This window comes from Schistocerca americana, chromosome 6, assembly GCF_021461395.2.
Source record: "Schistocerca americana isolate TAMUIC-IGC-003095 chromosome 6, iqSchAmer2.1, whole genome shotgun sequence".
In the NCBI taxonomy this organism is placed as follows: Eukaryota; Metazoa; Arthropoda; class Insecta; order Orthoptera; family Acrididae; genus Schistocerca; species Schistocerca americana.
In genome coordinates this window covers 477,525,739-477,542,806 of record NC_060124.1, presented here as the reverse complement: position 1 = coordinate 477,542,806, position 17,068 = coordinate 477,525,739, and the positions used below count along the sequence as shown (strand labels likewise).

Sequence of the window (17,068 nt, the reverse complement as noted above, 5' to 3'; positions counted from 1 at the left end):
AAAGAGACCTTTGGAGAAAAGAGAACCACTTGTATGAATATCAAAAGTTCAGATGGAAACCCAGTTCTCAGCAAAGAAGGGAAAGCAGAGAGGTGGAAGGATTATATAGAGGTTTTATACAAGGGCAATGTACTTGAGGACAATATTATGGAAATGGAAGAGGATGTAGGTGAAGACGAAATGGGAGATAAGATACTGCGTGAAGAGTTTGACAGAGCACTGAAAGACCTGAGTCGAAACAAGGCCCCGGGAGTAGACAACATTCCATTAGAACTACTGACGGCCTTGGGAGAGCCAGTCCTGACAAAACTCTACCATCTGGTGAGCAAGATGTATGAGACAGGCGAAATACCCTCAGACTTCAAGAAGAATATAGTAATTCCAATCCCAAAGAAAGCAGGTGTTGACAGGTGTGAAAATTACCGAACTATCAGCTTAATAAGTCACAGCTGCAAAATACTAACGCGAATTCTTTACAGACGAATGGAAAAACTGGTAGAAGCGGACCTCGGGGAAGATCAGTTTGGATTCCGTAGAAATGTTGGAACACGTGAGGCAATACTAACCTTACGACTTATCTTACAAGAAAGATTAAGAAAAGGTAAACCTACGTTTCTAGCATTTGTAGACTTAGAGAAAGCTTTTGACAGTGTTAACTGGAATACTCTCTTTCAAATTCTGAAGGTGGCAGGGGTAAAATACAGGGAGCGAAAGGCTATTTACAATTTGTACAGAAACCAGATGGCAGTTATAAGAGTCGAGGGGCATGAAAGGGAAGCAGTGGTTGGGAAAGGAGTGAGACAGGGTTGTAGCCTCTCCCCGATGTTATTCAATCTGTATGTTGAGCAAGCAGTAAAGGAAACAAAAGAAAAATTCGGAGTAGGTATTAAAATTCATGGAGAAGAAGTAAAAACTTTGAGGTTCGCCGATGACATTGTAATTCTGTCAGAGACAGCAAAGGACTTGGAAGAGCTGTTGAACGGAATGGACAGTGTCTTGAAAGGAGGATATAAGACGAACATCAACAAAAGCAAAACGAGGATAATGGAATGTAGTCAAATTAAATCGTGTGATGCTGAGGGAATTAAATTAGGAGATGAGACGCTTAAAGTAGTAAAGGAGTTTTGCTATTTAGGGAGTAAAATAACTGATGATGGTCCAAGTAGAGAGGATATAAAATGTAGACTTGCAATGGCAAGGAAATCGTTTCTGAAGAAGAGAAATTTGTTAACATCGAGTATAGATTTAAGTGTCAGGAAGTCGTTTCTGAAAGTATTTGTATGGAGTGTAGCCATGTATGGAAGTGAAACATGGACGATAACTAGTTTGGACAAGAAGTTAATAGAAGCTTTCGAAATGTGGTGCTACAGAAGAATGCTGAAGATAATGTGGGTAGATCACGTAACTAATTAGGAGGTATTGAATAGGATTGGGGTGAAGAGAAGTTTGTGGCACAGCTTGACGAGAAGAAGGGATCGGTTGGTAGGACATGTTTTGAGGCATCAAGGAATCACAAATTTAGCATTGGAGGGCAGCGTGGAGGGTAAAAATCGTAGAGGGAGACCAAGAGATGAATACACTAAGCAGATTAAGAAGGATGTAGGTTGCAGTAAGTACTGGGAGATGAAGAAGCTTGCACAGGATAGAGTAGCATGGAAAGCTGCATCAAACCAGTCTCAGGACTGAAGACCACAACAACAACAACAGCGACTCCGCATGAATCAAATTGCGGCAGAAAGAGATAGAATGTTGATGACTTCGGAAAACATTGCATTGTGTATTCCTATAATAGTGAGATATTTCACGGAACACGATATAGTGAGTGGTTCTCTGTTTTCAATGGGATAAAGAGATTTTGTTCTTAAATCAAGTGAGCATCTTACAGATTTAATGAAGCATTTGACTGATCATTGAGGTCCCATCGCACTGCTTTTGGCTATAAGCTGAAAGTATACATGACCTGTAGTTCTTTGCACAGGATTTAGATGAGTAATTAGTTGTGATTGGCTTTCAGAATACCAAAAGATGGCCGCGTGGGATTAGCCGAGCCGCTGCAGTCATGGACTGTGCGGCTGGTCCCGGCGGTGGTTCGAGTCCTCCCTCGGGCATGGGTGTGTGTGTTTGTCCGTAGGATAATTTAGGTTAAGTAGTGTGTAAGCTTAGGGACTGATGACCTTAGCAGTTAAATCCCATAAGATTTCACACACATTTGAACTTTTTTTGAACCAAAAGATGCATATTCATCGTTGCACTTATACTAAGTAAGTGTGGTAGTGTCCATGACTATTTCATTCTTCAGTGCTTCTCGGTTTCTGCATAAATTTCTCATTCCACGGAATCACTACCTATGCTAGAAGCACACAACATTATACACTATCATATATGAGGCTTTTCCAAGAACCTTCTTTCGTTATTAACTATTTGCATAATTTGTGGATTTGGCTAACTGTCCATTTCAGCAAATAGAGAAGTGGCACTGCATAACTATTTGCTAAAGCAATGTATTTATGTCTTTTGAAAGGTCACTATTGTGAATTCAACGAGAGTAAGTAATTATACGTGATGTTAGCTCAAGAATTTTGAATCACCTAAGACTTTCACCGAAATATTACGAAAAATGGGAAGCGCTACTGATGCGCCGTTTACACAGAATGGACCGGTAGTCATGGGCTCACGTTGTTAGCCAGTCGACAAATTGTACGTTATAATATTTAATAATAATTAAAAAGTTTATTTTTGTGCAAACACACGCTTTTTTAAATGGAACAGGGCTTACTGACATTAACAAACTTAAAGTTACCCAGTTCTAGTGCGATTAGTTTACGAGATATCATATTTTGAAAAGTTCCAACACCGACACATGTAATATACCGGTGGTAATACAGACCAAAGTACGACACAAGTGCTTACACTAGCTATCTGGATTCTGACCAGTTACGAGACAATTGACCTTCACACGCTGTGTTCAAAACGACTACTTGTAGCGGCAATACACGCTTACAGTCTGGTATGCAACGACCGTTGCACACATGCTGGCGTTTCAGAGGAGATGTCCGAGCATGCTGCAGTAATACTTCGTTGCATATCATGCATGTCCTTGTAGACACTGTCTTTCAGCGTTCCCCACAGATAACAGTGTACTGCGTCAAATCCGGGGAATGGGCCTGCTAAGGTACATGTTTTCTACGTCCGGTCCAACGATTTAGAAACAATTCGTGAAGACATACTGTAATACTTCGTGTACTATTGACTAGAGGCTGTTCCACTTGTGCGTGTTCAGTGTTCTGTCTCTGATAAACGGGCCTGTGATCTGATGGTTCACTATCCCCTGTTATACGTCTACACTCTGTGGACGCTGGCATTCCACCTATCTAACCAATGGGGATTGTCAACAGACCAATATTGCGTGTTACGCTGTTCGTCTGGTCATCATTGGTAAATTAGCTTCATCACTAAACAAGATACATGGTACATTTGGAGTATAGTGTCTTAATGCCCATGTACAGAAGTTAACACCGTTCTCATAACCTTTTCCATTCAGCTCCTGACGGAGGGGGATGTGATAGGGATGGAATTTATGTAGATGGAGAATGCGAAGGACACTCGCCTGACTAAAGGCAGTCCTTCGTGCGATTGCGCGGGAGCTAACTTGCGGATCAACAGCAGCAATAGCAAGAAAATTAATTTCTCCCTCTTCGGTCGTCACTTGTTTCCTTCTGTTACGTGGTCTTGGTGTTACACTATCACTTCACTTAACTGGTTGTAGAGGCTGATAAAACTGCCGACATGGTTGACGTCTATTGGGATATCGTACCGCATCATTATACAAAGATGAACTGCATTCTTCCAACACTCTCCATACACCATGAGCATGTCGGATTTTCCTGAGTTGGTAAATGCCACCGTCCGCACCCAACCTATTGCTTGGACTATCACACACTAACTGTCTAGCAAGTAGCAATGCACTCAAGGAATACAAAAGCACACTGTAAGCAAACAACAACATTTTATCTAGCGACACAAACAAGTGTCGGTGGGGAAGCTTTTCAGAATAAGAATAGAGGTTGGACCCGTTATTCAGCTGTCATCTCTTCTTAATGTCAGAAGGGAGACAATGTCTTTATTAAACCCTCAGAACGGTAAGAATGTAAAAAAGTCAGTGTATGCGTGGAGAGCTATACGTCGGTCACAATATGCGTACTACTCAACAGCACTCTGTAGTACACGAGGGATGGTACTCAGAAATCGGCGGTGGTGAATCATGCTGTAGAAAACGGAGATCGTATCCCATTCGAACAGACATAAGTCACAACAAAAACTTTTAGTTTTGGGGTCAACTTAACTAAATTTGTGATGGAAGTGATTGTAAAACTTGCGTTTAGCTGCGGTGAATTATTAATGCCGAGAGTAGTATAAACTGTCGGGGCCCAGGAAATGGGTGGGTCTCTGCAGGCATCATGAGACTCTGGCATAAAATGGGGGCGATACGCGATTACAAGAACTCAGCAAGAGAGTTCTCACAGCCTCTGTCACCTCAATTCTCCAACTTCCTACCTACACGTGGTGCCCCTGTTAAGCCGAGCAACTCAGCGGAAGGTTGGGTAACTAACCCCAGCGGGAAACTGAGTTGGTGAGCAGATAGGAGTTGGAGGACAGTGGAAGGCAACGGGAAAGCACCACTGAACTATCCCAAGAAAACCCCATGGCTTCGCTCAGCTCAAAATGTTCCGGAGTTTCAAGTTCCCCGATTGGATCTCCGGGGGGAACCAGGTTGAGAGGAGCTTCACGAAGAGTAAGATGGTGCAAAGAGAAGCACTGCATAGGAACATGGAATGTAAGATCCTTGTATCAAGGAAAACTAGACATAGTGAAAAGAGAAATGGAGAAAATTAACATCGACATATTGGGAATAAGTGAAATGAGGTGGACTGGCATGGGAGAATTTGCTTCGGATGGCCACATGGTGTATTATTCTGGGCACGATAACAACAGAAGTAATGGAGTAGCCTTCATAGTTCGTGGTAAAGTGAGAAAAGCTGTGATGGGATGCAAACATAAAAATGATAGAATGATGTCCATCAGACTTCAAGGTCAGCCCCTCAACATCACAGTAATTCAAGTTTATGCACCAACAACCGATGCTGAAAAGGAAATTATTGACCAGTTCTATGGAGATTGGAATGCAAAAGTGGGAAATGATGCTGTAGAAGGTATAACAGGGAAATATGGTCTTGGTACAACAAATGAAGCTGGACAGATTTCTGCCAAGAAAATTCATTGATAATTACTAATACACTGTTTCAACTACCAAAACGACGCCTGTATACCTGGACTTCGCCAGATGGCCAACACTGGAACCAAATTGATTACATACTTTGTAATCCGAGGTGGAAGAGCGCGGTTCAGTCAGCTACGACAAGACCTGGGGCTGACTGCGGATCAGATCATGAGCTCCTGATTGCAAAATTTCGGCTGAAACTTCAGAATGTAGTAAAAAGTATCCCAACTTGCAGATACGACCTTAACTCTATACCCTCCGACTATGCTGTAGAGGTACAAAACAGATTTAATGTATTACAGCTGGAGGACAAAAGCTCGCAAGAGATGTGGACAGAAGTAGCTAATACTGTCAAGGAGGCCGCAGAGAAACACATTCCCAAGAAAAGGAACAGTAAGAAGGCTAGATGGCTATCAGTTGAGGCACTGCAAGTTGCAGAAGAACGAAGGAAAGCAAAAATCAAGGGAGATGGATCAGCTATGTTTGAATTAAATAAAGATTTTCAGAAATTAGCTAGAAGAGACAAAAATATATTCTTTAATGAACAGTGCAAGGAAGTTGAAGATAGTAACGTAATGGGGAAGACAAGAGATCTTTATAAGAAAATTAGAGAAATTAAAGGAAAATTCCAGGAAAAAATTGGAATGATAAAAGATAGAAACGGGAAAGATCTGAGTGAAGCAGAGGATGTTAAGGAAAGATGGGCAGAATATGTAGAAGACCTATACAAGAAAGAACTGCATCATGACAGGGCTCCTACTGCTGATGTTAATGTTAATTTAGAACTAGAGCCAGATATTTTGGAGAGCGAAATCCAGTGGGCCCTTGAAAATATGGCTGATAACAAAACTAGTGGACATGATGAAATACCAGCAGAATTGTTTAAAGTCACTGGAAAGGATGCAGTGAAAGTGCTGCACTCAATATATCAAAAAATATGGATCACGCAGCAGTGGGCAGAAGACTGCAAAAGATCAGTATTCATCCTCATTCCAAAGAAGAAAAGTTCTAAAGAATGCTCAGATTACCGAACAATCGCACTTATTTCACATGCTAGCAAAGTTATGTTGAAAATCTTACAAAACAGACTTCGCCAATATCTAGATCGAGAGCTGCCAGAAGAACAAGCTGAATTTAGGAAAGGAAGAGGAACTAGAGATCAAATTGCTAACATTCGGTGGATTATGGAAAAAGCGAGAGAATTCCAGAAATATGTGTACCTCTGCTTTATTGACTACGCCAAAGCCTTTGACTGCGTCGATCACAACAAATTATGGAACGTACTGAAAAACATGGGTGTACCAGATCACCTCATTCATCTGATACCTTGACCAAGAAGCCACGGTGAGAACTATGTATGGAACAACGAAATGGATACAGATTCAGAAAGGGGTCCGGCAAGACTGCATACTGTCACCGTACTTATTCAATCTGTATGCAGAACATGTCATGAGGAATGCGAGGCTAGATGAAGGAGAAACAGGAACTAAAATAGCTGGAATAAATGTAAACAACCTCAGGTACGCGGATGATACGATCCTGTTGGCAGAAAGTGAAAAAGAATTGAGAACACTCTTACTGAAGGTGAAAGACGAAAGTGAAAAGGCTGGTCTTATGCTGAATGTGAAGAAAACGAAAATTATGGCAACTACACCTACCAATTCGTGGGATATAGCAGGAGAAACCATGGAGGTAGTGACCACATTCAGTTATCTCGGTTCCCAGATCTCTGCTGACGGTGACTGCAGCCATGAAATCCGGAGACGCCTGTTGCTCGGTAGACAGGCGATCTCAAACCTTGACAAGTTTATAAGGTCCAGAGATATAACACTAGCAACAAAGATCCGTATTGTGAGGGCTATGGTCTTTCCAGTTGTGATGTATGGATGTGAGACCTGGACCATTAGAAAGGCTGAACGGCGAAGAATTGACTCCTTCGAATTGTGGTGTTGGAGGAAACTTCTTAGAGTTCCATGGACTGCAAGGAGAACCAACAGATCAATATTGGAGCAAATTAAACCAGATTTCTCCCTGGAAGGTCTAATCTTAAAACAAAAGCTGACCTACTTTGGACACACAATGCGAAGGCATGCCTCGCTGGAAAAAACATTAATACTGGGGAAGATTGAAGGAACTAGAAGAAGAGGACGTCAGAGGATGAGATGGATCGATGGCATCACAGATGCAATGTGTTCCAACCTGGATGGTCTACGGGAGAAAGTGCAAGACAGGAAAAAGTGGCGTGATTTGGTTCATGGGGTCACGAAGAGTCGGAACCGACTAAACGAACAGAGAGAGAGAGAGAGAGAGAGAGAGAGAGTATAAACTGCCTGCGAGAATTGGACGTTACGTGCTAGGGACGCATCTCTCTGTAACAAGTAACCAAAGATGTATATAGAAGGACTGTGTGTCAAGCGATGGTAGAGATCGGACGTGTTTTATGTTGGAGTGATTGTGCTATCTTTGTGCGACGCTATTAAGCTCCATTGTGAACGTTCAGTTTGTCGCAATAAACACATTCAAGAAAATAATACGCATTCAAGGTGTGTAATTATCAACTTATAAAAGATTTGACAAACATCCTTTAGATACCACGAGACCTAGATCTATCGGAGGAGCAGTGTGGCATGATGGTGCGAGCCTTATAGCGTCCCAAGTGAAATAATAAGACTTAAAAAACGATAGTTATAAAGAAGAGATTTAAAAATTGAATAATATACATTTTTCTCATGTATCCGTATGATAATAATTAATCTGTGTAAGTTTCGAAGGCAATGAACTATAACAAAATGATCTAGAGAGACGACATGATACGCTCTTTTGTTAATTTTTTTGCCGTCTTCACTTCTTTTGTCTTGGTTGCGTGTAGACGGACATCTTGCGAGTGCTGTGAAATGTAAGCATATTTGTACTAATTAAGCAGATAATATATTGATTTAATATTATTGTTCATTTTTAATTTGTAAGAAGTGATCCCGACTTCATGTCCGCCTTCCTTTGAATTAACCTGTATTTCCGGTAATTTACAGTTCAACAATCGCATTGGCCGATGCAGCCAACGACGCCATTACGTGGCGATATTAACTTATAAAAATTAGCGGAAGCGGAAAACTCGTCCGTTATTAACATAATATACATTTTTCTCCACAGCCGCCCGACGTTGCAGAAAATACGTAACTTCCAGATTCTTATTTTCAGCACAACAGCCGAGAGCCAGAGCCAGGACTCCGACTATAATGCAATGGTTAGCGGTGGTTAGAAAAAATACTGTCACGCGTGTGTCGGCCACAATTGTAATTAATAACTAAAGATTTTTCGCTTTAAAGTGAACTGACTAGCCGAGGAAATTAATATGAAACGTTTATTCCATTGTTCAACTTATATGTTCATGTTTTAAGATTCAGCGAGTCTAACGTTCATTAACGTAAGAAATAATTTTCACTGAAGATCAATATTGTTAAAAAAAAGAGAACTCCACAAAAGCATTTAATTCTAAATCAAAATTGAATGAAATACCATTTTGATTAAGGCCCACCACGTAAGTCGGCAACAGTCACCGCTAGCAACGAATTTCTGTAGTAAACAATAAATAAAATTACGACGGCCGACGGACGCGAGAGCCTGCATCCTTTCACGGTCAATATTCTTTGGGAGAATATCTCAGAAGCGATAAACTTTTCGTTGATGAAATATTTGGACACATCAATCATACAACACAGCACCTAGTTGTGCCGAATGATCTTCGTAGCGAAATAAACATTTTAGAGAGATCAGGTGGAGCAGTTCTGACGAGGAGTATCTGCGAGATCGACGCTGCGGGACATATATACAGCTCTCCTGTGGTATTTAAATCCAAAGACTTACATTCTTTAGCTTTTAAAAGACTGAATCTAAAGCCTAATTAAAACCACTGGAAATCATAACTAGAAATACCAAAAATAAATAAGACGCGGAGTATTTTCTTAAATAAATAAATTAATTAAATAAAAATATAATAAAGACGTCACCCTCAATAAACACGACGGCCTGCAGCTCAGCACTGCTTTGGACCTGGCCATCGGAACACTGAAGCGGCCGTGGCGGGCACCCAATAAAAACACTGCGGTATATGGCGTTGGAGCGAGAACCAGTGATGTCACAGAAGGCAGTACGGCTATACAAGCACGACAGCAGCAACCAAAAGACAGTGACCTCTGGACAACGTCCGAGGAGTACTCGTCCGAATGCTCGTGGATTTTAAACCACATGACACAGCTGGTAGCTCGGGAGAATTATATCAGTACGTAGAGGCCGCGAAACCATGCATTCATACAGAACACTGAGCCGGTGTAAAAATTGCTGTTTTGAACAGGCGCCGCAGCGCATAGTGTGAAGCAGTCGCCCTCCATTTCTAGCGGTGGCGCCGCTGTGGCAATCGCAGATTAGGTGTCTCCCTCTGGTGGGAAAGGGGAAGGGTTGCCTGTTCACGTGCATTTAAGGGGCGGTATCAGCTCAGTAGTTGGCCCCCCCAAATTACATAAGTCCCTCCAGATCCTTGAGCGTCATGCACTCCGCCTCGCCTTCCATATACGCCTCCCGTCCCCCACGTGGATCCTCTATGATCTCATTCTTTTCCCCCATCTGCTCCTATTCCTCGAACATATCCTCTTTCTCTACACCTCCCGCCTCCTTGATCTCCCTCACCCCCTGGTTGCTACTCTCCACTCCCATCCCCACCCCCTGCCACGTACTCCCCGTTGTGTCCCCCATACCCTCCATTTCTACACCCTACATCTCCTTTCCCAAGGTGGCTTCCATCAACTCCCCCTCCTGGATGATGCCCTCTCTCCTTCCATTTATCCCTCCTATCAACTCTGATCCTCACTCCCCCTCCTTTCCTCTGTCCTTTCCCTGGGCTCCCTCTTCCCTCCTGCCGTCTTGTTTTCTCCCCACTAAACCTCTCCCTACCTCCCTTCTTCCCCCCCCCCCCCCCCCGAGTCCTTTTGTATTCTCTTCCTCTGCCTACCCCACTCCCTGTCGCGTCTGCCCAGCGCCCCCCACCCCTCTTATGGGTCCTCATCCTCCATCAGCTCCTTTCCCGGCTCCCCCCCTTTTTTATTTTCCCATCATCTGTCCAATGTCCCCCCACCTGCTCTCGGCTGTGGTATGTCACATTTGCCAACTTTTTAGTGCAGTGTTCCAGTGACTGTTCAGTGTTGTTCCTCTTTCTCGTGTTGCTAACAGAAATCATGCTGTCGCTGGGTGTGAATTTTATGTCTTTTGCGAACAGAAACCAGATTGTCGCCGTGTTTTTTTAATTGTCTGTCTCTTGTTTTACCTGTCCGCTTTGTATGTATTTTCTTAGCGTCATCATCCCTCTGTTCTTTGTTTTAAGTTCCACAATTTCTTTTCACCATGTTACTCTTTAAGTCTCCGATTTTATCGCCTGTTTTTATTATTTATTCTCTTCATCTTTCTAACAAAGTCTGTAGGCTGAAGAGCGGCATACTAAGGTGCTGCCAGCCCGCCTCCTTTGGCGGGAATTGAAATTCAATAAAGGAAAAAAAAAACTCAGTAGTTGGTCAGTCGGAGTGAGGCTGGGTCAGTCTGTGAGTCTCGGCGAGTCTGGTCAGTTGGTCAGCCGGCTCAGTGTGGGACAGTCAGTGTCTGTCTATCTTCCGTTGAAGCGGCTGGCAGTGGACGGTTCGGGAGAGCGTTTTGGTCGTGCTGCGCCAGGTCTTTGCCAGACATCGCAGTTTATTGAAAGTTAAGTGATTCGTGATACGTTGTTTCATTTACTTGTTAAATTCTACTTACATTCTTGGTCAGTCTCTCCTCCCCAGCTTGCTCGTCTGTCTCTCGTCTGCATTTGTTAGGCAGTTAGTGTCTGTCTGTCGGTCTGCCGTAAGTTAATAGCTACCTCTGTCATGTTTGTCGGATTCGGTGTTAACGAATTTATTGCTTAAGGTGTAAAGGCCGAATTCCTGAAATATGTTTTTATCTTCCCTATCATTTTTCGATGTGGTATATGTGTAACATATATATGTGTAACATAAATGTTGGCACATTTTATGTAAAACTGCATTTCATGGATTTTATTTAAATCTTCATTTTAGTATATCGAGTTGCCACCCTTCCACCGTAAGAGTTCTTTAAAAAGAAGTTGCACTTTCGGTGGCAAATAATTTTTAATGTGGGTGTTTTGTACCATTTCCATCCCTCTTTCAGGGTACATAGTTTATGTGTTTGTGTGAGCTGTTAAAATTTTTAGTTTAAAGTAATCTGGTGTGTTGCAGATTTGCACCTATGTAGTCTTTCAGAGGTTGTTGCGAGTGATCGTAACTAGGCCGTGTTAAAAGGGAGCGGCCAAATTCTCAGCCCAGGCTTTTAGAATAAAACTTCCAATTATTAAAAAAAATTTAATTTGTTTCATCAGTTACCATTGGCAACTACTTCCACGCTCACATAGTGTGATTAAATGTGTTAATGTTCTTGATGAATCGCTAGTAAATTCTTAAGAAAAGGTTTTGAAAGTAAATTCACGGTTCTAACACGATACATTTTTGTTTCATTTGGAATCACCAAAAAGCTGTCAGTTTCTGCCTCCGACCAGTGTGTGATTCTTCCACTGTTTATCTGCACTGTTTCTGAGGAAAAGTTTATCGTTTGTGTTATAATCTACTCACATTCGACATGAAACCAACGCTGACAGCGATAGTTCAGGTATACATGCCAACATCGCAAGAGAATACGAAGAGATACAGAACGTTTACAGAAGATACTGAACGCGCAATTCAGTATGTAAGGGAACATAAAATGTAATAAATCTGGGGAGAGTAGAACGCGACTGTAGGTGAACAAATACAGGCAAGGGTTGTGAGAGAGTATGGGCTTGCTGACGGGAAAGAGAGAGAAAAAATCTGAGTTTAGCAATGAATTTCCGATAAAAATAGCGAAACCTCTGTTCAAAAATTGCAACTGTGCTGATAAGATAATGAATGAGGAGCTTCTCCGCAGAATCGGCACAGAAAGGAACACATCGAAAACCAGGGAAAATAGAAGGACTTCCTAAGACATCAGGGAAATAGCCTGCCTGACGCTAGAGGGAGCATTTTTTTTTTTTTGTCGTGTCGTGACTGGTTTGATGCTGCCCGCCTCGAATTCATCTCCTGTGACACCCTCTCCATCGTAGAAAAGCACTAGCGATCTACTTCCTCAAATATTTGCTGGATATTTTTCAATATCTGTTTTCGTCTACAGTTTTTAGCCTCTACAGCTCCCTCTGGTACCTTTCTCTTGTCAGTGCTTTCCTCGCCGATTCTCCGGAGATCCTATTCATTCCTTGCTTTACCGGCTCACTGAATTTTCAACATTCCTCTGTAGTACCACATCTTAAATGCTTCCATTCTCTTTTGTTCCGATTTTCCCACAGCCCATGTTTCACTGGCAACGGCCTTGCCGCAGTGAATACACCGGTTCCCGTCAGATCACCGACGTTAAGCGCTGTCAGGCGTGGCCGGCACTTGGATGGGTGACCATCCGGGTCGCCATGTGCTGTTGCCATTTCTCGGGGTGCACTCAGCCTCGTGAAGCCAATTGAGGAGCTACTTGACCGAATAGTACCGGCTACGGTCACAGAAAACCATCAAACGACCGGCGGGAGAGTGGTGAGCTGACCACACGCCCCTCCTATCAGCATCCTCAGCTAAGGATGACACGGCGGTCGGATAGTCCCGATGGGCCACTTGTGGCCTGAAGACAGAGTGCTAAATAAGACCATGTTTCACTACCACGCAATACTGCGCTCAAAACGCATTATGTCAGAAATGTCTTTCTCAAGTTAAGGCCTATGTTTGCTGCTAGTAGACTTCTCTTGGTAAGGAATGCCCTTTCCGCCGGTGCTAGCCTGCTTTTTATGTCCTACTTGTTCCGTCCGTCGTAGGTTATTTTGCTGTCTATGTAGCCGAATTTCTTAACCTCAACGACTTCGTGATCACCAATCCTGATGTTAAGTTTCTCACTTTTCTCATTACTTTCATCTTTCTTCGATTCACCCTCAGTCAATATTGTGTACTGACCAGATTGTTCATTCCTTTCCACAGATCGTGTAATTCTCCTTCACTTTCACTGAGGAGAGAAACGTTGTCAGCGAATGTAGCCACTGATATCCTTTCACACAGAATTTTAATTCCACTCTTGAACCTTTCTTTTATTTCCATCATTGGTTCTTCGATGTATAGATTGAACAGAAGGGACGAAAGATAAAATCCCTCTCTCGTATCATTTTTGATTCGACCACTTCGTTCTTCGTCTTCAAATCTCATTGTTTCCTCTAGGTTCTTGTACAGATAGTTGATTATGCGTCTTTGCCTATAGCTTACTCTACTTTTCTCAGAATTTCGAACATCTAGCAGCACTTGACATTGTCAACGGTTTTCCCAGGTCGGCCAAACCTATGAACCTATCTTGACATTTCTTTAGTATTGCTTCCGTTACCAACCGCAACGTCAGAAATGCCTCTCTGGGGCCTTTTCCTATCCTAAAGGCAAACTGAAACATTTTCAAATTTAGTTTTTATTCTTTTGCATATTATCCATGTCAGCAACTTGGATGCTTCACCTGTTATCTGATTTGCCATAATTCCCGCACTTCTCGGCTCGTGCAATCTCCGGTATAGTGTGTATGATGTTTTTCCGAAAGTCTGATGCCATGTTGCCAGACTAATATCTTCAACAGATCAACTTGAATAGTCGTTTTGTTGACATCTCCCACAACGATTTTAGAAATGCTGATGCAATTTTGTCTGTCCCTTCTGCCTTATTTGATTTTAAGTGTTCGAAAGCCCTTGCAAATTCTGATTTCAATACTGGATCACCTATCTCTTCTATATCGATTTCTGTTTCTTGTTCTGTCAATTCATTAGGTGAGCGTACCCCTCACAGAGGCCTTCAACGTAGTCTTCCCACGTATCTGCTCTCTCTCCTCTGCATTTATTAGTGGAATTTCTATTGCACTTTTAATGTTCCGGTCCTTGCTTTTAATTTCACCGGAGGTTGTTTTGACTTTTCCGTGCACTGAGTCAGTCCTTCCGACAACCATTTCATTTTCGATATCTTCACATTTCTCACGCAGTCATTCAGATTTAGCTTCCACGCACTTCCTTCTTATTTCATTGTATTTCTACATTCCTAAATTTTCCGGAATGTTTTTTTTTTACTTCGTTCTTTCGTAGGTCAGCTGATGTAGTTTTTCTGTTACCTATGGTTTCTTCAGTTACCTTCTTTGTATCTATTTTTTTCTTTCCAGTTCTGTGATTTCCCTTTTTCGAAATGTCCATTTCTTTTCAACCAAACTTCCTACTCACCTATTCACTATCGCAGTATCTATAGCCTCCTAAGACTTCAAGCGTGTCTCTTCATTCCTTAGCATCTCCATACGCCACTTCTTTGCGCATTGATTCTTCCACACTAGGCTTTTGAACTTTATCACTACTAAATTGAGTTCTGACTTTATACCTGCTCCAGGATACGCCTTACAATCAATTACCTGATTTCTAAATCTCTGCCTGACTATGATGAAATCAAACTTAAATTTTCCCTTATCTCTCGAATTTTTCCAAATATGCTTCCTTCTCTTGTGATTCTTGAACAGGGTATTCACTATTACTAGCTGAAATTTGATGCAGAACTCAATTAGTTTTCCCCCTTTTTCATTGCTAGTATCGAGACCATACTATGTGGTAACCCTTTCTTGTACTCCTTGCCCGTCAACCACATTCCAGTTCCCCATGGTTATTAGATTTTCATCTCCCTTTACGAACTGAAACCACCGTTCAGTATCCTCATATACTTCCTTTATCTCTTTACCTTCGGCTTGCGACGTCAACATGTATACTTGTGCTATAGAGGGTAAAAACTGTAGGGGAAGACAGAAATTGGAATACATGAAGTAAATTTTTGAGGACGACCTTTCTCAACTTTATTAGTAGACTATTGCTTTCTTGCATCATTCGAAGCTTGGTGAAAATTCCTTTTGCAGCAGTTAAATTTATAATTTTGCTTCTTCTCATTTCCTTATGGTATAACGGTATGTGAAAGAAATACTTTTCAAATTGTTTGACTAAGTTCATTCCGGTGCACATATCAGCGTGGAAGTGCTAAGAAAATTTTATCCGCTAACATATTTGTATCCAGCATAAAGGTTATGCATTGAATGCTTATAGCGCATATAGATCTGTAACCTGTCTCGAAGAAGATGATAAGGACTTAAATATATTGTGCATTCGCATAGACAACTTACGTCCACAAATAAATATCAACATTAACCCTATAGAACATTTCAACATGGGAGTGCATATGCACTATATATAAAATATTCACTGCCTGTATGAAGAAAAGAAGAAAAAAACAGCAGCTGTTATGAGTGATTAATCGAATCTGACAGTTTCAAATAATACGTGGCAAATACAGCCCTCATAGTAACTGCTGTAAATATGACCACAAATAGTACCTAATGTAAGTGTGGGCTCAAAACAAATATCTGGAAAGAAGTTTGTGTTGACAATGCAGAAACTGATGGCCTTTCACCTGAGTGTATCTGTGTCACAGTGATTAATAAAAGCCAAAACGATGACACTTCACTAAAATAATCACCAACATGGAGATGCAAAATTTGTTCCATTTGTGGAAAAGAAACTTTATTTGCTGAATATGTTTCGATCATTATCCAGGTTTACATCAAAGGTTTCTCTAATGTGTTTTATTTCTTACTTTTACACAATACATTTCGCAAAACATTTGACCGATTTCTGTTTCAGGTTTTCTTTAAACTTAATTTCACCACAAGGCATTGCCAAGTCTCACAAATTAAAGAAGAAAGGGAGCCCAAATATTTCATTTAGTCTTTTGTAAAGAAACTATCTCAGCAGTCACTTAAATAACTTTAGTTATTCTCTGGATCACCAACAGCAGGACAGTCAGACAATAATTTTATACCCATTTTTCCTTTTCTGGGCCCAATGTCCTATATATAATGCTTCGCTCACTTAGATTATAAATAATGTCATTGTATGTCATAATTAAATGTTCAGTTACTTAGTTTAAACTGCTTTGTTGCTCCATTATTGTAGTGACTACATTCCAGTGTGTTGGTCTGTACAATTTTATAATATTATGATTGTAAGACATGTTTCAATGAGAATTATACTTTTAGGTATTTCTTTAAATTTCCATTTTTATTTTAATAGAAGTATTTTTGTGGCTTTTGAGAGAACACTATTTTTGTACTGTTGTGTACAACTATTCTATGCTTCATTATAAAATCCATTGTTAGAACAAAATAAAACAGTTTGGTACATAACTGGTGCCAACGTATTTTTTTAAGGTAGTTAAATAACAAGTTCACCTTTGAATTGCTACATACTGACTTTAATCGTTACATTAAAAGTAGAAAATCAGTTTTCAGATTTAGTGAAATTGAAACTGTCACTTCTACCTTGCACTTATACCTCACAAAATTAATGCATAATTGTTTAAATGTGTAATTGTATAAATATATAAATATATAAAGCTATAAACTATGATTGAAAAATCTTCAAAACTACTTCTCCTGGGTACAGCCGAGGATAGTTCATGCACAATTTTTTAAATGCAAAATTATATAAATATATAACATATGGTTTGAAAAGGTTCAAAATTACTTGTGGATAGAATCCTGGGCAGGTATTACATAACTGTATGAATAAATCGTTGTATAAATTCGCAATTATATAAATGTATAAAATATGATAGAAAAAGCTTCAAAATTACCTCC

At 40.9% G+C, this 17,068-nt stretch overlaps 1 protein-coding gene and 1 pseudogene across 1 annotated transcript; both read left to right on the top strand.

Annotated features, from left to right (window-relative positions):
* Positions 1–4,795: 4,795 nt before the first annotated feature.
* Positions 4,796–16,480, top strand: LOC124620217 (craniofacial development protein 2-like; the record flags this gene model as incomplete). Its single annotated transcript, XM_047146886.1, is given in 3 exon segments — positions 4,796–5,252; positions 5,255–5,490; positions 16,469–16,480. Coding segments are annotated over 3 exon segments (705 nt in total), but the record flags the coding sequence as incomplete, so codon positions are not given.
* Positions 12,703–12,820, top strand: LOC124620441 (annotated as a pseudogene).
* Positions 16,481–17,068: the final 588 nt, after the last annotated feature.